Source organism: Aethalodelphis obliquidens, unplaced genomic scaffold (genome assembly GCF_003676395.1).
Source record: "Aethalodelphis obliquidens isolate GAN/ISIS:26980383/991018 unplaced genomic scaffold, ASM367639v1 scaffold43, whole genome shotgun sequence".
Taxonomy (NCBI): Eukaryota; Metazoa; Chordata; class Mammalia; order Artiodactyla; family Delphinidae; genus Aethalodelphis; species Aethalodelphis obliquidens.
The window spans coordinates 8,995,999-9,018,450 of NW_020837987.1; the positions used below are offsets into that span (position 1 = coordinate 8,995,999).

At 53.3% G+C, this 22,452-nt stretch overlaps 3 protein-coding genes across 6 annotated transcripts in view; all 3 read right to left on the minus strand.

Moving 5' to 3' along the window:
• Positions 1-6,202: 6,202 nt before the first annotated feature.
• SERTAD1 (SERTA domain containing 1) lies at positions 6,203-9,072 on the minus strand. 2 transcript variants are annotated; one of them, XM_027079568.1, is made up of 2 exons: positions 8,939-9,072; positions 6,203-7,259 (listed from the first exon to the last, which is right to left on the minus strand). In XM_027079568.1, the coding sequence occupies exon 2, from the start codon at positions 7,257-7,259 to the stop codon at positions 6,540-6,542; it is 720 nt and encodes a 239-aa protein (XP_026935369.1). In that variant the 5' UTR covers positions 8,939-9,072; the 3' UTR covers positions 6,203-6,539. The 2 variants fall into 2 exon arrangements, with proteins under 2 accessions (XP_026935369.1, XP_026935368.1); XM_027079567.1 differs by lacking the exon at positions 8,939-9,072 and adding an exon at positions 8,554-8,895.
• A 5,609-nt stretch (positions 9,073-14,681) lies between these two features.
• On the minus strand, positions 14,682-21,010 carry SERTAD3 (SERTA domain containing 3). 3 transcript variants are annotated; one of them, XM_027079572.1, is made up of 2 exons: positions 18,543-18,700; positions 14,682-15,952 (listed from the first exon to the last, which is right to left on the minus strand). In XM_027079572.1, the coding sequence occupies exon 2, from the start codon at positions 15,944-15,946 to the stop codon at positions 15,350-15,352; it is 597 nt and encodes a 198-aa protein (XP_026935373.1). In that variant the 5' UTR covers positions 15,947-15,952; positions 18,543-18,700; the 3' UTR covers positions 14,682-15,349. The 3 variants fall into 3 exon arrangements, with proteins under 3 accessions (XP_026935373.1, XP_026935371.1, XP_026935372.1); XM_027079570.1 differs by lacking the exon at positions 18,543-18,700 and adding an exon at positions 19,179-21,010 and having other exon boundaries at positions 14,792-15,952; XM_027079571.1 differs by having other exon boundaries at positions 14,792-15,952; positions 18,627-18,681.
• Positions 21,011-21,130: 120 nt separating this feature from the next.
• BLVRB (biliverdin reductase B) overlaps positions 21,131-22,452 on the minus strand; it is an 18,462-nt gene continuing 17,140 nt past the window's right edge. Inside the window, exon 5 of the mRNA XM_027079569.1 lies at positions 21,131-21,391. Coding sequence (XP_026935370.1) covers positions 21,234-21,391 — 158 coding nt within the window. The 3' untranslated portion in view covers positions 21,131-21,233. The remainder of the gene's footprint in view (positions 21,392-22,452) is intronic.

The following is a 22,452-nucleotide window of genomic DNA, read 5'->3' on the forward strand; positions in this document are numbered from 1 at the left end:
CTGACCTCTGGGAAATGCATTCCAGGCCTGGCAGCCACCAAGGGTTGGGGTGTGGCGGAACCCAGCCAGAACCCTCCTCCCGGGAAGGGTGGAAGGAACAGTGTGGTCAGGGCCGCTGATGGGCCTGAGGAGACCCGTCCTCCATTGTAGGTGCGCTCTCTCTCTCTCTCTCTCTCTCTCATTCATTGATTCATGCAAATATTCATCTGTTCATTTATTCATTCAACAAACATTCACAAGCCCTTGGTGACAGGCCCTTTGCTGAGCACTGGGGACACTGACGGACCTAAATTCACCATGGGGGGCAGGCTCAGGACAGGATTCCTGGAGTCAAACTGGAGGGTTGAGGAGGGAGCCAGGTAAAAAGCTAGGGAAGAATTTTCCGGAAGGAGGGAGGAGGAACACGGGCAAAGCACCAGGGGGTAGAGAGGGAGCAGTCCTTTATTTAATGTCAGCAAACAGTCAATAAGCACCTGGTCTTGTGCCCAGCCCCATGCTGGATGGTGCTGGGGACACAGTGTGACCAAGATAGCCTGGGCCTGCTTTCACAGAGTTCACAGTCCAACAGGGAGACAGACCCAGAGTGGCCAGGGTTGGGATGGGGGAATTGCAGGCAGAGAGGTCAGAGCCCTGCTGGGGTAGCCCAGGAAAGGTACCTGCTTCACCCTAGGAAGGGAGATCAGGGAAGGCTTCCTGTAGGAGGGGACATGTGAGCTGAGACTTGAATGACCCATAGGATCTAGGCAAGAGAAGAAAGAGTGTGGAAATTCCCTGGCAGTCCAGTGGTTAGGACTCTGTGCTTCCACTGCAGGAGGCATGGGTTTGATCCCTGGTCAGGGAACTAGGATCCTGCAAGCCACACAGCTTGGCCAAAAAAACAGAACAAAACAAAACAAAACAAACAAACAAACAAAAAAGAGGGAGGGAGAGAAGAGGGAGTGGAACAGTTTCATGGGCAGACGGACCAGCCTGTGCAAAGGATCTGAATCCAGACGGAGTTCAGTGCATAGGAAATTTCCAGGAGCTGAGAACTGTGTCCTTGTTCGTGGCTGTGTCTCTAGAGCCACACATGCCCCTTCCTTTGCATGTCCTTCATTTATACACTTATTCACCAGCTATTTGCAGACACCTCCTCTGTATCCATCCATCCCTGGGCTGGGTGGTGCTGGGGACACAGCAGTGACTGTGACTGTGCCCTCACAGGACTCACAGTCCATGGGGGGCAGACACTAAAGAAGTGACTAACGAAATGAGTGTATAATTACACACTCTGTGCTAAGTGCTCTGAGAAAAGGATCCAGGTCTGTAAGAGGGGTCTGGCACTCTGATACTATCAGAAATGGCATGGAGGGCTTCTTGGAGGAGGTAACATTTGAGCTGGCACCTGAAGGATACATAGGAGTTCATGCCAAGCTGTGGGTGGTGGATAAATGAGAGTGGGTTTCAGGTAGAGGAAACAGCCCATGCAAAGGGCCCCTTTGAGAAACTGGTGAATGTGAGAGTGAGGGGAAGATGAGGGGAGGGCCAGCAGGGCCACGAGGAGAGGCTGCGACTTTGTTCTGAGGGTCCTGGGTACCTACAGGAGGGACAAAGGGTGGAGGGTGGAAGGAATCTGATGACAGACCAGGCTAGAGCTGGGAAGAAAATTCACCCCTTGCTGCTCAGGGTCAGACAGACAAGGAGGCTGGTACAGGCTATCCTGTCCCTCTCTGGGTCTCAGAGGGCAGATATCCTTGTTTGTTCCCAATCTTAGGGGACAAGCACAGTCTTTTGCCATGAAGTATGATGTTAGCTGTATGTTTTTTGTAGCTGCCCTTTAGCAGGTGAAGGGAGCCTCCTTTCCCAGTTTTCTCTAAGTTTTTTGTGGTGAAAGATATGTCTCTGTCTCTGTGTCTCTGTCTCTCTATGTGCCCCTCTATGTCTCTGTCCTCATTCCTTATCTCTCTCCGTGTCTCTCTGTGTCTCTCTCTCTGTGTCTCTTGCTTTTCCTCACCCAAGGGGGTGTGGCCATGGGAAGTTGAATTTAAGGGGTGGCACCAGTGTCCCAGTTCCGGGCAAGGCCACCTCCATAAACACAGGACATCCTGTAGAGCTGGGGAAGGAGGTGGAAGGCTCTCCTCAGGGACCACCCTCTCCCCACCCAGTCTGAGCCAAGCAGGAGCCAGGTCCTACCCAGTGCAGCCCAGGGAAACTGCTGTCTTCCTCACCCCCGTCCTTTAGGCCTGCTCCCGCCCCCTGCCCTCTCTACGGAGCTCCAGTTCCAGGGGCCCAGCCACCTGGATGCCTGCCCCCGGGTGTCCTCACAGACCCCTGCACCCACTGTGTCCCTCTCTGGCCTCAGTGTCAACCCCAGACCTGCTCCCCCTCCGGGTCACCATCCCAGGGTGGCCCCACCATCCCCAAGTCCCTTGGCTAGAGCCCTGGGTCTCATCCTAGGCCCCTCCTCTATTGCAGCTCATCACCCACACAGCCTGTCCTCTCCAGCATCTCTCCCCTCCCCTCCCCTCCCGTCTCCTCTCCAAGGCTTCTCTGTCCCTCCACGGCCTCCCTCCCCTCTGGACTCCTGGCCCCCAGTCTCACCTCCCACCAATGGCAGCCAGAGAGATCCATTTGCTTCCAGATTCCTTTACCCTAGTACCTTGAGAGTGAAGTTTCCCCATCCAGGGCTTTGTGTGCCCTGGTCCCTGCCAACCCCTCCAGCTCCATCACTTACCTTACCACTTTTCCCCTGTTTCCAATCAAACCCAGCAGCTTACAGATTCCTGAAAAGATTGTAGGGTCCCTCACTCCCTAACCCTTGCACATCCCTCTGCCTAGAACACTCTCCCCTCGGAACAACAGCCCTTTGAGGTAGGTACTCTTACTGTCCCAGCTTACAGATGAGGACCCTGAGGCCCAGAGAAGTCGAGAACCTTGCCTAGGGTCACACAGCCACAGAACGGCAAAGCAGAAGTTCAAACACAGGTGGCCTGGCTTTCAACACAGTATGGCTTATTGAGTCAATAATCATTGACTGGACTTCCCTGGTGGCACAGAGGTTAAGAGTCTGCCTGCCAAGGCAGGGGACACGGGTTTGATCCCTGGTTCGGGAAGATCCCACATGCCACGGGGTAACTGAGCCCATGCGCCACAACTACTGAGCCTACGCGCCACAAATACTGAAGCCCACGTGCTCTAGGGCCCACGTGCCACAACTACTGAGACCATGTGCTGCAACTACCGAAGGCTGTGTGCCTAGAGCCTGTGCTCCGCAACAAGAGAAGCCACCGCAATGAGGAGCCCGTGCACCTCAACGAAGAGTAGCTCCCGCTCACCACAACTAGAGAAAGCCCACGCGCAGCAACGAAGACCCAGTGCAGCCAAAATAATAATCATCATCATTATCATTGACTAAGCATCGTTAGATCTCCACACTGGGACTGCAAACCGTAGGTGTCCAGTAAATGCTCATTGAATGAGTGAATGGGACAGGGGCAGAAGGTGAGCCTTGGACGGTACAGGGTTCAGACCCATCCCCCCGCCCCGGCAAGGACTGGGATACATTCTGAGGGGCCCAGAGCAGGGGAGAGATGTGGTCGGATCTGCCTTTTATATAGGGCCAGGCACACAGTAGGGTAGGTACCCATAAATTTTTGCTGAATGAGGGAAGGGGAGGAGGGGAGGGAGAAGGAGACCAAGGACAGCTCTCCCAGGTGCTGGAGGAAAGAAGTATATGTGTGTGATGGGGGTCCCTGTGAATGCCCATGGAGGGGAGCTGGCCTGGGGAGTGTCGTGGTGGGAGCACACAGAGGCTCTGTGAAAAGCAGCCCCAGCTCCAGGGCTGGTGGCTCCATTAGGAATGGTGTGGGCCCTGGAATCTGCTGGCCGAGGTAGCGTGGCCTCCTGGGGTTGAGCCTGAGGGCGGAGGGGCACACCAGAGCCAGGGAGCTGCACAATCGTCCAGGGGTCAGACATGGGGAGAGTAGGGCAGGTCTTCAGGCACAAGCTGTCATAAACCGAGGGCACCAGGGAGATGGGACCAGGGCTGATCTAGCCCATATGCTGCTTTTGTGCAAAAGGCACACCCCTTCCCCAAGGCACTTGACCTCCATCTGCTGAGAAACTGCCTTAATAAATATGTAAATGCATGGTGTGTGAGATAAATACGGAGCCTATGTGCAGTGCACAACCGGAGAAACTGTACACAGAGACTCTGCCGAGAGGGGAGCAACGCTTGCCAAACAGGCACAGCGGCAGATGGGACCATCGTTGACAGATGGGTAGGCTGCCTGCATCAATAGGTATCACAGGGACTTCCCTGGTGGCGCAAGTAGTTAAGAATCTGCCTGCCAATGCAGGGGACACAGGATAGAGCCCTGGTCCGGGAAGATCCCACATGCCACAGAACAACTAAGCCCGTGTGCCACCACTACCGAGCCTGCGCTCTAGAGCCCTCAAGCCACAACAACTGAGCCCGCAGTGCCACAACTACTGAAGCCCATGTGCCTAGAGCCTGTGCTCCGCAACAAGAGAAGCCACCGCGATGAGAAGCCTGCGCACCCCGATGACGAGTAGCCCCCTCCCCCGTTCGCCGCAACTAGAGAAAGCCTATGCGCCGCAAGGAAGACCCAACACGCAGCCAAAAAAAAAAAAAATAGAAGTAGGTATTACAGATCATCCCCCAGCTTGGCACCCAGACACATCAGAAATAGGTCCTCAGGGTGTTGTAAACAGAACGCATTGCTGACCCCACACTGGGGACTCCTTGACCACTGGTCAGGTCTCCAGGGAATCTAAGGCAGTGGCAGGACAGACCCCCAGACTGGGCACCAGGGGGCATTGCTGCGCTCAGCCTAAACTCCCAAGGTCTGGGTCTGGGTTAAAACCGAGTTTGAGTCCCATTGCCCAGGGGCTGGAGTCACCAGGTGTTGGAGTCAGGCACCCGGAGGATCCTCAGCCTGGGCACCAGCTCCCTTTGGGTCATTTCCACTCCCCACCCGGGGCCATCCCATCCACTTCCAAAAATGGGCACGACTTCCTCCGCTCCTCCAGGAAGCTCCACTCTGCCCGCCCCTTCCAGGCCCGAGTGGCCGGCCGAAGCAGCCTGCCTCTCTCCCTCCCCTGTCCCCCCTCCCTTCCCAACCCCCCCCGTTTCCACCCCAGCTTCAGCCTCCCTGAAGCTTCCGGCCAGAGTGGAGGCACCCGAGCCCCACGATTTTAGTGCCCCTTAGCCGGGGCTTCCCGCATTCGAAGTGCAGCCAGCCCCTCAGGTCACCGTCCGACCCTCTGCCCCTCCCCCCAACCCACCTCCACCCTCCCCAGATGCAGCTTTCATCGTGCCCCTCCCCCCGTTCCGTACCCCGGGCGCTGCCCTGCCCCCACGGCCGCCAGGAAGGACGCTGCCTGGGTCCCGTGCCAGGCCTCTGAGTGTGCGGGCCCCTCCCAGCGGGGCCCGGAATGCGGCTGGACGGCGGGGGCGGCGCAGACACCCGGCGCTCAGGCCAACCCTATCACACAGGCTGTCAGGCAGGTGGCCCCAGCTAGAAGGAAAGCAGGATTGCCTGCCGTTCTGTCAAGCCACCACACTTGGTGACTTTATTTCGGAATCAGCTTCCAAGCTGCCTTATCCCTTGCCCAAAGAGAGACTTGAGACCCAGAGTGGATTTTATTTAAAACTTGCTGGCGGGTCCCTTTCTTTCAGTGTTTTTTGGAGAGCTGGCTCTCAGTCAGCGCTCCAAGGACAGGATCCATCCAGCCTTTAGCTCTGTGCTTTTATTTCTGCCTCATTCTGAAAGCTCCCATCTGCCCCCACCCCAGCCCCCAAGACACACAGGTGGACTCCAGGCAAGGACTAGATTTCATTTTTAAATAGTGGCCCGGGGCTCCTCCTCCACCGCCATGTATACACACAGCCACATCAGGGAGACCTGGCTGAGTATATCCCAGGAGTTTAACAGAGGGCCAGTTACCAGACCTAACTGGTCTGCTTCTCAGAACAAAAAGCAGTAAGCTTTGAAACCTATCTCCTCAAGTGATGACTTCTGGGAGCCTCAGTTTTCTCAACTATAAAATGGGGCTAATAACATGCCCATCTTGTTATGAGAATTAAATCAGTTAACACATGTCAAGTGCTTAGAACTGTGCTGGGTGTCCACGGCTCAATAAATGTTAGAGGTTATTTTATCACCCTCGCCTTAGCCCAGAAATAAAGCAATACACAGACTTGAGACTTCCCACGACTGGCTTTAATTTCAAAAAAACTGGTTGGGGTCTTTTCCCACCTCAGGGAACGAGTATACCAAGCTGTGCCTCCAGGAACTCAGCAGTGGGCCTGGTCCAATCACATTCCAGCCACCAGGCCCTGTCATTTCATCACAAGGGCCAATTCCAGACTACCCCCATCAGCCAGAGACCAGAGGACGGAGGTGAAGTTGCCCAGGACTGGATTCTTTCTCTCCAAAGCCCCTCTCTAGGGAAGCCAGCTGTGTCTTTCAAAGGAGAGTTGGTCCAGCCACCAGGCTCAGTTTGGACACCAGATCAACATCCCAGCTCTGGGGGAGTCAGCGCCCTGGCCCTGATGGCCGCTCCAGTGCCTGTGTGCCCACCAGCACGTCCATGAGGTAGTCCAGTTCGGCCTCATCCAGCTCTGGAGCTTCCTCCTTGCCTGGCCCATCCTCAGGGCTGGATTTGTGGCCCTCAGAGGCTGGTGCCCAAAGTTCACTGTCATACATGGATGTGTCAATGTCCTCAAACAGGCCCTCAAGCCCATCGTCCAGCAGACATCCAGTGGCTGGACCGAGCAGGTCCAAGGCACCCAAGCTGGGTGGGGCTCCCCCAGTGGGGCGGCCTGGTGGCCCCTCATCTACCAGGGGCTGGGGAGCCTGGCTCAGGCCCTCAATATGGCTGAGGTCCTCCAGAAGGCTGGCCATGGAGGCTGAGAGGGCGGCATCAGAGCTGGCCAGCAGGTTGTCAGCTATGCCTGGGGCTGTAGGCGGGCTGGGCACAGGTGGCAGGGCAGCTGTGGGTGCCATGGACGCCTGAATTCGCCGCAGTGTGTTCACTACCAGCACCAGGTGCCGCAGGTCTGGTTCACTCTGCCGCAGGCTGTGGTGGAGCTTGAGCACCGAAAGGTCAAAGAGGGAACTGGAGGCCACGGCTGGGGGTGCCTGTGCCACTGCTGGGTGGCCAGGATCCAGCCACCAGGTGTCAACTGCCAGGGCTTCTTTCCCCTCCTCCTCCTCCTCCTCCCGCTTTCGCTTCAGGCCCTTGCTCAGCATCATCTGTGGGGAGGGAAGAGTCACTCAGTTATGGAAAGCCAATGTGAAGTTCGGACCACTGCTGTCCGTGTGATCTTGGGCAAATCACTTAACCTCTCTGAGCCTAGGCTTTCTTAGGGAAACTTTAAGACATGAATGATAATTGTATCTATTTCCTATAATTGTTTTAAGCAATAAATGAGATACAAAAAGCACTTAGAACAGTGCCTGGTACATAGCAATTACTCCTGTGAATAAGTACTATTAATAATAACTATTAATATTTATTTCTTCGATGAACCATGTGAAATGTCCAATATTCAACCTTTTTTTTTACCCACAAAAGCAATTGTTTCACATGGTTTAATCAAACATTTATTGTCTACTAATAGTATCAGACAATAAATAAATAGACAAATACAGGAAATGTACAGATGGTGCTAGGAAGATACTAAAAGGTTCTGAAGAGTGGTCAAGGAAGGCTCCCCTGAGGAGGTGACAACTGAAATGAGCCCTCAAGTATGAGAAGGAATCAGCCATGGAAGAACCAGGGGGAAGGCATTCTGGGAATAAAGAACAACAAAGGCAAAGAAAGACCTAGAGGCTGGATGAGTTTGAACTGAAAAAAGACTCTGTGGTCAGTGCACAGAGAGAGAGGGGCTGGGGGTTGGGGCAGGGGGGTTCTAAGAGTAGGCAGAGGCAAGGAGCTTCGATTTTTATTATGAGTGTGGTGGGAAGTCATTGAATGGTTTTGAGCAGGGACAGTGGTATTGTGGACTGATTAAGTTTCCAGAAGATCCCCTTGGCTGCTAAGAGGAAGGGGTAGGGGGATGGAGAGGAGCGGGGGGGCGGCGGGGAGGGTGGCCCTGAGATCCATTCGAAGGCTACTGCACTCTTTGGGGTCGGCAAAGATGATGACTTGGGAGTATAAGGCGGTAGTGGACATGGAAGGAAGTTGGTCGATTCAGGATTTATTTGGGAGACAGAGTGAACACAGCCTGCCGGAAAATCCTGATGGGCACGGGGTTCACGGAGAGAAGTTTGAGGACCCACACTTTCCCCGGGGTGGGTGCCCCTGAGCCAACCTGCTTTTTTAAGCCAGGCAGCCTGCAGGGTACAGTACCCAGATCCTTGACCAGCAGAACTTTAAGAGTGACCCCTCACACTACTCAAAACTGGGTCCTCGCCTCCTTCCCAGCGGACCCGAGCATCCGGAACCGCAGGAATTCAGCCCCCACCCCCGACTCCGCCTCCCCAGTCCCGGCGCCCCCTAGCGGAACTAGGCCGGCTTTCCCCCGGGTATTCCGGTTCCCCATACCCCGGGACCCTTTACGCTGCCCCGCGGGACGCGGTCTTTCCTGCTTGCCACCCGGGACATAGCGTGCCTGGATCCCCGGAGAGCTGTTCTGCCCTCTCGGCCTCCGCTCGCTTCCGGAAGGCAGTGGAAGCTACTCCTCCAGAAGCGGCGGCGGCGGGGGCGGGTGAGTCACGCAGCCGGAGCCAGGGAGCCGGCGCCTCCGCCCCCTTCCCGGGCTGCGGCGTGATTCACCCGGCCTGGCCGGGGCGGGCGGCACAGAGAGGCCCGTGCGTCTCGATCCCGGGCAGCCCTGGCGCGCACCTGCCGGACTCGGGTATCGAACCTGCCAAAGGACCCCGCGGCCAGTACCCCTTCTTTCCCAGGCCTCTTCCCTTCGTTTACATACCCAGGTCACCAGCTGCCAATCAGAACGAAGAGGGTGCCACCCGCAGCCAATCAGGAAGCGGTGGCGGCAGCATCGCTCGCCCGGTCCCCTTCAGCAACCGGCGCCTGAGTTGTGAGACGCAGTTCTGACTCCGGCTCACGACTCCAGGCCACTGACTCCCCTTAGCTACCGCCCACTCCCGTGGCAACCCCGCCCTTCATCCAGGGATTGGTCCTAGACGGTGATGGGCGGAGCCTGTAGGGGGCAGGTTCGATGAGGGAGGAAGTTGGCTTCAGGGCGCATGTCCGGGCAGCTGCGTGGGATTGGGGGGGAAGGTAGGGTGGCTCTTTTCCCTGTGGGACAGTGGCGGGGTGGGGCTTTTGTCGCCTAAGGTGCGGGCCCCTCACACCTGCCCACGCACCTGCCAAACCCAGTAACTGAGCTGCTTTCGCACCCAGCCCCAACAGGGGTCTACACTCTAGGCTAGCTAGGCCTGGGTTCAAATTCGTACTCACACTCACTCGGTGTGTGACCTTGGTCTCTGAGCCTACAAAATCTGTTAAATGGGGGTCTTCTTGCCTACCTGTTGAGAGTTAGGAAAATTAAAATAAGGTAGTACCTATAAGAGCACTATATCAGCAAATGCTGGGTAGTTGTATTCAATCGTGGTTACAGGCTGGAGTGGGAGGGTGGGGGTGGGATGCCACTGGAATCCCACCCTGGGCTCCATTCCCTAAGTAGCTATTTGACTTTGGGCAAGTGCTTTAGTCCCTTAGGAGGGTCTCAGTTTCCTCACTTTTAAAGTGAGAGAAATAGCGTCTGGCTCAGAGGATTGTTTTGAGGATTAAATAAAACAATTCCTGCAAAATGCTCAGAGTGGTGTGTAACGTGTCCTTTTTTTCAGTAGTAATAGTTGTGGTAATAGCATAGGTGCTTAGTTCAAGTGAGACATTCAGGGTGGGGCGCAAGTAGGCAGGAGTTTAATACTTGTCAGATAAAACGACAATGGGACTTTACCTTCTTCAAGTAGCTCATTTGCTAACTCTTCCTATGGGAAGAACTGTTTGTGAATAAAACTCCTGACCAAAGTAAGATATCAAAAATGCTAACTAGGGCTTCCCTGGTGGCACAGTGGTTAAGAATCCGTCTGCCAATGCAGGGGACACGGGTTCGAGCCCTGGTCAGGGAATTAAGATCCTGCATGCTGTGGGGCACAGACAAATAAAAAAAAGAAAGTTTAATTATACAAGGAGATTAAAAAAAAAAAACTCAGCTAAAGAGTACCTGCCACATAGGGTTTCTGCAAGAGTTGAATTCGCATGTACAAAATTAAACACAAACACAGTCAGACAAAAACAGAATATGGGACATCTACAGCACAACTGGGTTGTTCTACCAAAAATTCAATTTCAAGAAATCACAAGAAGGGATTGGTGGGGTTGAGGGGGAGGAAGTTTCAGAATAAAAGATACTATATAATTTATTTATTACAACCAAATAGGCATGTGAACCTGCATTAGATTCTGGTTTTGATTTGGGCGTAAAAACTTCTACAAAAGACCTTCTTGAGAAAACTGGGAAAATTTGAATATAGACTGAATATTAGATAATATTAGGGAATTCTTAATTCTCTTAGATGTGAAAAAGGATTGTGGTTTGTAGGCAAGTGTCCTTACTCTTAAGAGATGTCTGCTGAGCTATTAATTAGGGGTAGAATGTCAAAATGTCAGCAGTTTACTCTCCAATGGTTCAGCAAAAGAAAAAATGTACATACACATCTGCAGGTAAAGGAAACTTAAAATGTTGAAAATTAAATCTAGGTGGGAGGGTATTCAAGTGCTCAGAAGGCATACTTTTTTTTTTCTATCATTTCTCTGTGCTTGAAATTTTTCATAATAAAAAAAGTAAAATGCTAATCTGCTAGGCAAACTCACATAATTTCCCTCACAACCTATCTTTTTGGCCCGGGAAAAAGGAGACTCAGAGTCTCCAAGTGGGTCTTTCCAGGTCATAAAGGGAAGAAGTCTGAGTTTGATTAACGTGTGGTTTATTGAGCATCTACTATGTTGTGGGCACTGTTGTAGACAATGGGGCTACAGCTCTGGAATCGCCTCACAGAGCCTCTCTTCTTATGGATGAGGGGATGGATGGGGTGGAAAAAGAAATATGAAAACAAATAAATTGTGTGCCAGGCACTGTTCTAGGCACTGAATATATGGCAGTAAAATTATAAACAAAAATCCCTGATATGAGGAGGTGGACAATAATAAACTTATAAAGCAATTACTTAGTATCTTAGAAGGTGACAAGGGAAATGGAAAAGCAGAGCAGGACGAGAGTAATGAAAGGGTGTGCTGTTTGGACAGGCAGCTGGTGGTGGCGGAGGGGTCTCCGAAGAGGTGACATCGAGTGGAGGCTTGATGAAGTGGGAGAGGTAGTAAAGCTGTGGAAGAAGAGTGTTCCAGCCAGAGGAAAGGGCCACTGCAAAGGCCCTGGGCTGAGAGGTGCTGTTTCTGCTGCCAGGGAAGAGGTCAGAGAAGTTTTCAGGCCCTTTAGAGCAGGGGTCCCCAACTTACAGGCCGCGGACCGGTACCGGTCCCCCGCCTGTTAGGGACCAGGCCGCACAGCAGGAGGTGAGTGGCGGGAGGGCGAAGCTTCATCTGCCGCTGCCCATCGCTCCCCATCGCTCGCCTGAACCATCCCTACACACACAAACGTCTGTGGAAAAATTGTCTTCCACGAAACCGGTCCCTGGTGCCAAAAAGGTTGGGGACCGCTGCTGAGAGCACTCTTTGGACCTTTGTTTTTCATTCTGAGAAGACCCTGGAAGATGAATAAATGAGGAAGATACTTTCTGCTTCTGTTCAGTGACTTGGAGAATACAAATAGGACGGGGTAATAGAGAGGCCGGGAGAGCGGTGCCTGTAGCCAGGGTGGTCCGGGAGAGTCTCCCAGAGGAGGTGACATTGGAGCTGAGACCAGAAAGTGGAAAAGGAGCCAGGAATTCAAAGGGCTGGGGGAAGGGAAAAGGAGAGAGCCCGGGCCTTGGGAAATGAAACCAGAAGCGAAGCCACTGGCCAGGCAGCCCTGGGGCGGAGCCTCCGCCAGCTGGGGAGGAGGGAGGGGGGTTCGGGGGAGCGCCCCGCCCCCCGCCGGCCGCCCCACCTGGCCCCTGGGGAGAGAGGAGGCGCCGGCGGGGCTCCCGGGCATCCAGCTCGGGGCGGAGAGTGGGCAGGTGGGAGGGATCGAGGCCCATCCCCCACCGCGGGGCCGGCGGGGAGGGCAGCTTGCGGAACGCGGACTCTGCCCTCAGGGACCCGTTTCCCTCTGCAGGGCCAGCCTTTCCACTTACCTTGCCAGCTTCTTGACGACTGGAGCTGGGCCTCTCTGCGCCTCAGTGTGATGATCTGGAAAGTTGGGGTGCTCCCCATTCTGGACTCACTGTGGTCCTAACAAGCTCCATGATTCCTCTTCACTCCTGTATCTTTAGGGCAAAGAGAGTCCATGTAAAAGTGAGTCAGATCTCCTTCCTCCACTGCTCAATGCCATCGCATGCCTTCCATCTCACTCAGGGTTCAGGGTAAAGCTCAAATGCTCCCTACGGGACTCCCACAAGACTCTAATGATTTGCCCCCCTCAACTCTTTCTCATCTCATCTCCTAGTACTCTCCCCCTTGTTCTCTCTACTCCAGCCACACAGACCTCCAAATGGTCCTTCAAACACTCCACTCATGCTCTGACCACAGGGCCTTTGCACTGTGTTCCTGCCACAAGGATTGTTTCCCCACAGATTCACATGGCTCCCTTCTCACCTCCTTCAGGTCTTTCTCAAATGTCATCCTGTCAGTGAGGCCTTCTCTTGCCATCCCATCTAAATAGCAACACCCCCATCACTCTCCTGCTCTTTCTCCACAGCAGTTATCACCCCTGGACAGACTAGACAGACTACATTTTACTGTTCATTTCAGTAAACACTCAGCTGTCTCCCACTATGATGCTTTATGAGAGCGGGAACTCTGCTTTGTTCAAGTGCCTGGAAGAGTGCCAGGTCCACAGTAGGCACTCAGTAAACTTGAGCAATTATTGGAATACTTGGTGTGCATCAGACGCCCTCTTACACACTTGGCATGATCGCTCAGTGAGGTAGGTGTTACTCCAGGTCTTGAGGGTGGGACATGGTGTGTTTGAAGAACAGCAGAGAATGGTGTGGGGGAGATGAGTTGAGGGAGGTGGGAAGGAGGCTTGGCCATTGCAAAGTTGGGAGTTCGCCTTCTCAACAACAACAACAATTTGAGTGCTTGTCTGTGCCGAGCATAGTTCTATGCACTACAGCATGACCCCTCTCTCTGAGAGATTTCTCCAACAGACCAGGAGCCTAAGCATAAAGAGGTCATAAATAACTTGAGATTGGATAGGGGCTACTAAGAAAATCAAACAATGGGAAGTGGGCTGGGTTGGGGGTGCACCTGGTCATGTTGAACTAGGAAGGGCAGGGAAGACCCCTCTGAGAAGGGGACATTTAGACTGGTGAAACTATGGAGGAAGTATCCTCTGCGCTGTCAACAGCAAGTGCAAAAGCCCTGGGGCCGACAGGAGTTGCGTGAGGGAGGGGAGAATGGGAGATTAAACTGGCGAAGTTAGAAGCAAGAGAGGCCTTGCAGGGGTTGGGATTTTATTCTGAGTGTGAGAAGTCACCGAAAGTTTTAACTAGGAGTTAGACACGATCCACTGGGCATCCACATCTCAATGTGGACCCCATGTACCTTCTTGAGATCCCTTGACCACCTCCTCTTTCTCCGGCTTGGCACCCACCTGTTAGTTACCCAGCTGTTTTCAGACTTAGATGCAATGGCCCTCTCAGGGTGAGAATCTGGCTCTGAGGCAGAAAACAAAGGCAAAATCCCCCTCCATTCCCTTTGTGTTACACCCAGGTGCGGTTTCTCCTTGCAACCCTTCTAGAAAAGTCCCTAAGTGCTGTGTAACCTTACCTGCTGCCAGGTCTTCAAAGGTCTTTGTGGAGGCCTAGCCAATATATCTTTTTTTTGGCTGCACCCCTTGCATTGGAAGCATGGAGTCTTAACCACTGGACCGCCAGGGAAGTCCCTGCAGCAGTGTATCTCAACACATCTTCCCTGGCCTCCCGTTTTTTCCCTTCACTCTCACCAGTCTGGGCTTGCCCCTCCTAAATAAATCATTAGAACCATTAACTTTACTCTGCTTCCTAGCCAACAGTTCTCTAGAAAGATCTGCTGTTAGTACTGGGGGTCTTTGGGCATTTTCTTTCTCCTCTGGGCCTCAGCAGCACATTTCATACAATGAAAGGGCTGACTTTTACGTGCCAGAGGGCTCTATCATTTGACATGTAATTCATGTGACCCAGTTTCTCTCTCCTGTGTCCACCCATGTGTCTGGGGAATCTAAATCTACAAAGAAGCAACAAATACAATTGTTAAGAAGGCTCTGGAGGTAGACTGAATTTGAGTTCTAGCTCCTTGGTCCTCAGTCTTCCTGGCTGTGTGACCCTGAGAAGTGACTTGGCCTCTCTGAATCTCAAGCTCCTCCTATTTCTGTATAATCATGAGGATTAGATGACTTAATTCAAATAAAGTAGGTAGAACAGTGCTCTTAAAAAGCGTTCAATAAATGTTATGCTTAATAATATACCTGCCCCACCTTTGACAGGGAAGGGGTACAGGAGTCTAGGGAAATTACCAGGTCCCTCCCACTGACCCACTGAAGTTTAGAAACTTTAGGCAACACCACTCCTTCCAAAGTACTTTTATTTAAAAAAAAAAAAAAAAAATCATTACAAACAATCAAAAAACAAAAACAGAAACAAAAAACCACCACAAAACCCGCCTTTCTTTTAAATAATGTGGCATGGAGCAGTTTGGTTTCCACCCTATTGCACGTGGTCCGGCCTGGTCATGAATCAGGAGGCTGCTTGGATTGCGGTCCTGTGAAGGAGGTGGGGTTCAGCCTGTGGGGAGGAGGCCTGCCCCTCCCACTACCTGGAGGTGCAAGAGGCAGAGGCTGGGTTTCCATAGCAATCAGGCGCACATCCCTGTCATCCTTTGACAGGCCCAAACTATCTTCCCTGAGGCCCCAGTGGACACAAGGGGAGTAGGAACTGGAGGGAAAGGCAGAAGAAATGTGGAAGTGGGAAACCAGACTCGCAGAAACAGAGTCTCATTAAGGCATTTGGAACAGATAAATTAATTCAGGAAGACCCACCTTCACAGAAGGTTGCGATAACCAGACACACACATACATGCGAGACAATTTGGAACCCTGAAATGGGAGGAGGCCACAGCCACTGCTTAGGGCCCCCATCAAAACACACACACACACACACACACACACACACACACAGTTGCATCCAGGGATTCAGCCCACCAAGGCTGCGATGAGGAAGCCCCCCCCATCAAAGTTTTAGGATCCCAGAATGATTTCCATGATGTGATCTAGTTCATTCCACTCCCAGGACCCTGGGGCACAGAAAAGGTTGTGAGGAGGCTCTGGTGGGGCCAGTGAAGGCTCCTTCTCCACTGCAGATGTGTCAATGTCCAGGAAGAAGTCATCCAGGCCAGAGTCCCCCAGGTACCGGGAGCTCAGAGCTTCTAAGAAGACTGGATCGGGCTGGGGCAGCACTTCATTCTGAGGGCCTGGGGGAGCCACTGGATTCTGAGGGGGCTCGGTCTCATCCATGGAGGTCTCCAGCTCCCTGAGAATAGAGCCGATGGTGGCCGACAGGGAGAAGTCCTCCTCGCCCAGGAAGAGGGGCTCTGGGGGCAGGGCAGGTGCAGGAGTCAGGCAAAGCGCAGCTTGGAGCTGCTGGAGGGTGTTGTGGATGAGGACATGCCTGCGAAGGCTGGGTGCTCGGGGGCCCAGGCTTCGCTGGACTTTGTCTAGGGAGATACGGAGCAGGGCTTGCTGGTAGCTCCGCAGGCCTGCTGGACCCCAGTCCCACTTCTCATCCTCCTCTTCCTCCTCCAGATCTGAGTGTTTCCTCTTCAAGCCTCCTACCATGATGCCCTGTGGAGAGAAGAGGGGCAAGTTAGACACACCAGGCTAGTTCAAACCCTGAATCTCCTGTACGGTTGCTGTTGATTTGTAATGATCCAAACTTCAGTTTCTGCATCTATAAAATGGAGAGAGCATGAATCCCACAAGGCTAAGGAGGAGAGTAAATGTATATGATTAAGAAAACAAGATCTGGAACTTCCCTCGTGGCACAGTGGTTAAGAATCCACCTGCCAATGCAGGGGACACGGGTTCGAGCCCTGGTCCAGGAAGATCCCACATGCCGTGGAGCAACTAAGCCCGTGCGTCACAACTACTGAGCCTGCGTGCCACAGCTAATGAAGCCCATGGGCCCGGAGCCTGTGCTCCGCAACAAGAGAAGCCACAGCAATGAGAAACATGTACCACAACGAAGAGTAGCCCCCGCTTGTCACAACTAGAGAAAGCCGGCGCACAGCAACGAAGACTCAACGCAGCCAAAAATAAATAATTTAAAAAAAGAAAAGAAAAGAAAACAAGATCTGGAGGGCTTCCCTGGCGGTCCAGTAGTTAAGACTTCGCCTTCCAATGCAGGGCGTGCAGGTTTGGTCCCTGGTTGGGGAGCTAAGACCCCACATGCCTCGCGGCCAAAAAAAAAGAAAATAAAAAAAGAAAACCATAAAACAGAAGCAATATTGTAACAAATTCAGTAAGGACTTTAAAAATGATCCACATAGGACTTCCCTGGTGGCGGAGTGGTTGAGAGTCCGCCTGCCGATGCAGGGGACACGGGTTCGTGCCCCGGTCCGGGAAGATCCCACATGCCGCGGCGCGGCTGGGCCCGTGAGCCATGGCCGCTGAGCCTGCGCGTCCGTAGCCTGTGCTCCGCAACGGGAGAGGCCACAGCAGTGAGAGGCCCGCGTACCGCAAAAAAAAAAAAAAAAAAAAAAAAAAAAAAAAAAAAAAAAAAAAAAAATCCACATTAAAAAAGAAAAAAGAAAGAAAACAAGATCTGGACTTAAACAGCTGGGTTTGAATCCCACTTACTTGCCCATGTGGGCTCAAATAGTGAATTTACCGCCTTGAGACTCAACTTCCTCATCTGCAAGATGAGGATACTAACTCAAGTCCCCCTAAATCTTAAAGCTGTTCTTTCCACAATACCCTTCTTCAAATGTGACATACACAAGACAGGGGTTGAGTACAGAGACCTGGCCTCAAAGCAGAAAATCCTGGGTTTGAATTCTTCCTTTCACACTGCTCAGCTGTGTGATCTCGGGAAGTAATGTGACATTACACACTTAATGAACAAGAGTTAGTTGCCATTTATTCATTCGATATGTTGAGTGCCTACTATATTCCAACCACCTGGAGCCCTGTAAGGGCACCTATCTATGGACACTCTTCTTTCACAGGGAAGATGTTTCTCTGTCCGTGCCCTCTCGCTAACTGACTTGGGAGCGCGCCCAATGACAGTGAAGGAGCCTCCCTCAGGCCCTCGCGGGTGCCTTCAGATTATCCCAGGGCTCGCCCCGCAGGAAAACTTGCTAGAACTCGACTCAAGCCAAGCCCCGCCCCTATCGGCCCATCCAACCAGACGTCGGCCCTCTACAGGCCCCACCCCTCTACGGAGTCTCCTTTCAACATTCAGACACGCCCCAATTTGGCCCAGAGGCTTCTGGGAAATGTGGGCCAATAGCCACCAGGTACACGCACTGACGTTGAGCACGCACTACAATTCCCGGAGGGCTCCGCACGCCGCAGGGACTAACCTTCCCCGCCCTCCCCCAAGGCATGCGCAGAGGGGCCCGCAGTACGTGGGGGAATGGAACCCGGACGTCCAGCGGCCGGGCGCCTGCCGAGCCCCGCCCTCCACCGCCTCCAGGGCGGAGGGTCTGAGCTCCAAGCCCGGAACACCCCTCCCCCACTCCAGACTCGGGCTGTGAAACTGCTTTTCTTCGGACCGCAGAAGGTCCTGGATTTTCCCCTCAAACTGCCCTCGGGTCCAGAGACCCAGACCCCAACACAATTCTAAAAGATTTACAAGTGCTCTAGGACGCACTCCGTTCGGGACACTAGGTATCTCAATTTTGAGACCTTCCCCCGTCAACTTCCCCTGTTCTCCCGTCTTTCAAACGCTTCTCGACTTCACCTCCAGTCTCCCCCTCTGGCTCCAATACCTGACAGGGAACTCTCCCCAGCACCCCCTCTCCGACACGGCGTCTTGGAGACCAAGAGTCCTTGCCCCTAGTTCTCGCGCTTCTCCAAATGCCTGGGATCCCAGCCCAACCCCTCACACCTTTTCCTGAACACTAGAACCCCGAATTCAACCCGTCCCGGAGGCCCGAATTGTCCTAATCTTCAGATTTCCTACCCCAAAAGTTCCTTCTCTAGTTTTCTTGCTTCTCCAAACACCCCATGTCCCAGCTTCAAACTCCCTTCACTTGAAGATCCTGCCCCCAAAACTTCGCCTTCCGTCCAGGATCTCGAAACTCCGGTCCCTAACCCTCCCCTTAATCTGTGCCCCCTACTCCCGCCAGTATCCCGCCTCCGCAACTCTCGGAGGCGCGCCTCCCCCTCTCCCAACCCAAGGCTGATCCCAAGCCAGGCAGCCACACCTCACCTCCGCTACCAGGTTCGCAATGACCACCTCCGGGAACGCCCGCAGCTTTGCGACCCTCCAGTGCTGGGTAGGGCCCTCGCTCACCTCCCCGGGGACTCTCAGTCTGGCCTCAGGCCCACCCAGCTCAGCCCGGGAGCCAAGCCGCGAGCCACGATTGGCTGGAGTGCTGCTCGCCGCCAGGCCCGGATTAGTTGGGCGGGGCCCCCAGGCCGTCGCCGGGAGACGCCCCACCGGTCCTCCCCTCCCTTGCTCCGCGGACCATTTAAAGGATTGCAACTCGCTGGGAGGCGGGGCCACGTCTCTAGAGTGGAGGGGATATCAACGCTGTTTCTTTCAACTCAGTTACTATCCTTGCTCGGAGATCGTCATTATTGCTCTGTACGATCTCTTTATACCAGCTTGGACCACGTCGCGGAGTAAGAGTGGCTCGCACTCCCCACTCCCACTCGTCTTCCGGACGGGCGGGTCTGAGCCTCTCGCTGAGGCCGCGCCCCCTGGGTTCCGAGGGCGGACGCTGCGGGGCGGAGGAGGATGACGCATTGAAGACCAGCCAATAGTTTGGCGTGGCCTATGTTGCCTGGGCGATCGCAACCCCGCCCCTTCACCGCCCCTGTCCTTCTGCCCCCCACACTTTACCCCGCGGCCTTCTTCTTATAAGGACTTTTCCGCAGCGTGTCCTCTGGTGGTGTCTCATACGTCCTCCTGACGCCCCATCCTTCCTCTCTCAGGATGGCAACCCCTGCTGCTGGAAACTGGTTCATGGCTCCCCACTGTCCTGGGGACAAAGTCCAAATTCATATTTTTGCCTCAAAGCCCTTCAGGTCTGGCCTGATACACACTCCTCCTTGATCCCAGCAATCCTGCCACACCGATTGACTTTCAGGTTTTCTAAAATGGCTTCAAGTGCTCTCCACCATCATGAACACAAGAGATTCTGTTTTCCTTCTTGCCTTATCCCCAGTGTTTACAACAATCTCAGGTACATAAGTTCTCAAAAATGAGAAAAATAAAAGGCCTCTGGATCTTTAAATTTGCTTCCCCATCCTGAAAATACACCCTCAATTCCCAGAACCCAGAATTCTCATCAGAACTAATCTCAAAGGATTCCTCCTCTCAGAAGCCCTCCCTGAGCCTCCAGGATGAGTTAGGACCCATTCTGGACTCCCATGGTGTCCTGTGCTTCCTCTCTCTTGGCCTTGACTCCTCTGCCCCTGCCTCCCCCATCTTGGCCCTGGGCTGTCTCTGGACTGTGGGCCTCCTGAGGATATGGATCAAGGTTATCTCAGTCACCCACTGCTTGGTCCACAGCATCACCTAGCACAGGGTTGGACACAAAGCAAGCACTCAGTGAAAGTTTGTTAAATGCCCAGACAATGTGAAAGAAAGAAATAAAGAGGGAAGAAATAAAACAGTGCTAGTGCCCTGAAAGCCTGAACCAGCATTGCCTCACCTCCACAACAAGTTGTCACCAAGGGGCAGAGGAGGCAGTTTTCTCCAGGCCACCCCTGGGAAGGAAGGTTTAAGGCTCCTCAGACCAGTTCTCAGCGGTTGGAATGTGTTAACCAAGTCATCCAGCTGTTTGCAGAAGCAGTACATGATTGGAATGGATTTGGGGGGGGCGGGGGGGTATGGAGGGGAGAGAGCACTGGCTTGCTCAGGCCTGGGAAAGGTGTTTCTAGGGAACAAAGGTAAATTCCAAAGAGGGACATGATAAGGAAGGGGCAATTCTTCCCCTTCCCCCTCTCAGACTTGCTCCTCCAGGGTTTCCTTCTCAGGGTGGCCCCCGTAAAACCCCATCTCCAGGATATAGCCCTAGGCTTCCTTCTGGATGCCTCCCTCCCTGCCCCTCCCCAACGAACTGTCCACTCAGGCTCCCTCCCGCCCACTCTCCCTTCTCTGCCTCTGGGAACCCCCTGGGTTCCCAGCCTCCACTCTTTCATCCTCTGACCCACCTTCACACAGTAGCCAAGGGAAGCTTTACAAAACACAAACCTGACTGTCCCCTCCCCACCTCTCCCCTGCTCCACTCCTTGCATAACACCTTAGACTAAAGCTTAAACTTTCTACAATGACCCTGGACAGTTTAGCGTCCTTCGAACAGCCTCTGGGGGCTGATTGCTTCTCTCCTCTGAGCAAAGTGTTATTAACTGTAGGGGATAGATTTTAGTTCTTCAAAGGGGCTATGTGCTCTCCAGCCTCCTGGCCTTTGCTCATGTGGTATCTTCTGCCTAGATTGCTATCATTCCTTAGAACCTTCTCCTGGCTCATTCTCACCAATCGAGGTTTCAGGTGGGACATACCCTCTTCCATAGAACCCTGTTCACTCCTCAAGCGGGGTCCCTCAGCCCTCTGTACTTCCTCTATCAGAGTCCTGGCCACTCTGTGTTGTCACTGACAGAGGCAGGGCTGTCTTCCCCACTGGACTGTGAGATCTGTGAAGGCAGGGTCACCACTGGGTCCTCACAGCCACCACTGGGTCCCCAGCACAGGACCAAGCGAGGAAATGAATGAATGAATACCTTGAAAATCTCACACAGAGGCAGACAGAGACACTCAGATAGAGCCAGAGAGAGGAAGAGTCACAGAGGTGGGTGCTCTAAAATAACTTGAAGCTCTTGGCTCAAGATTTATTGCTCCCTTCCTTTGTTCTCTATTTCCTGGGATGCTGTCCTCCTGGACGGGGCCAGAGCCCTAGTCGTACTGATGGGAGGGGTAGGTGCTGTGCCCGTTGTACTCATCAGTGGTGAGGCAGCGCAGCATGAAGTGGCCCAGGTCGTGTTTGGAGATGACCCTCGAGGGCCCTCGTCCATCCAGGGTCACTGAGTAGGCCCCAGTCAGCGGTTGGTCTCCTGCAAGGTAAAGACAAAGGGACTGGGTACATCAGATGTCCTTTCCCCTCCTGCAACCAACATGTGATCACTTCAATGATCATCCCAGGGTGTCTACAGTGTGCCCAGCCCAGATGGTATAACAGCCAACAATGTATGAAACCCTTCCCACGTGCAGGGCACTAACCTGTACCCTTTACTTCATTCACTCGCTAAGTGAGTTGTTTTTTTTTTTTTGGTGCGGCATGCAGAACTTCCCTGACCAGGGATCAAACCCTTGCCCCCTGCAGTGGAAGCACGGAGTCTTAACCACTGAACCACCAGGGAAGTCCCATTCGCCAAATTCTTATTGATGACTTATTATACGTCAGGTGCTGGGCACACTGAAAGGGACAAAACAGATATGAATCCCTGCCCTCAGCATTCAGACAGTCACTAGGAAAAGGCAAATAATAAGATAAGAAAGTAAAATAGATAATATGTTAGATGGTGAGAAATAAAGCAGAGAATGGGCTAGGAGTTATTATTAATTCTATTTCACAAGTGGGCAAATTGAGTCTTGGAGAGAGGAAGTTATGTCCCATGGTTGCAGGGGGTGACTTCACAGTGGCAAAGGCTACATTTGCTCTGTGCCCCCCTCGCCCTCCCCCACCATGACCTGGCTGTTACCAGGGCATCTAGCGCCTGTATTCTGACTATGACCAACTTAACTTAGGGATCAAATGCAGCATACCAGCGCAGAGACAACCTGGAATCATGTGCAATAAGAAACACACAGGGCTTCCCTGGAGGCGCAGTGGTTGAGCGTCCGCCTGCCGATGCAGGGGACACGGGTTCATGCCCCGGTCCGGGAAGATCCCACATACCGCGGCGCGGCTAGGCCCGTGAGCCATGGCCGCTGAGCCTGCGTGTCCGGAGCCTGTGCTCCGCAACGGGAGAGGCCACAACAGTGAGAGGCCCGCGTACTGAAAAAAAAAAAAAAGAAACACACACCCTCACCCATGTGGCAATCCTGCCAAAATTTTGTTTTTTTTTTTTTCGCGGTACGCGGGCCTCTCACTGTTGTGGCCTCTCCCGTTGCA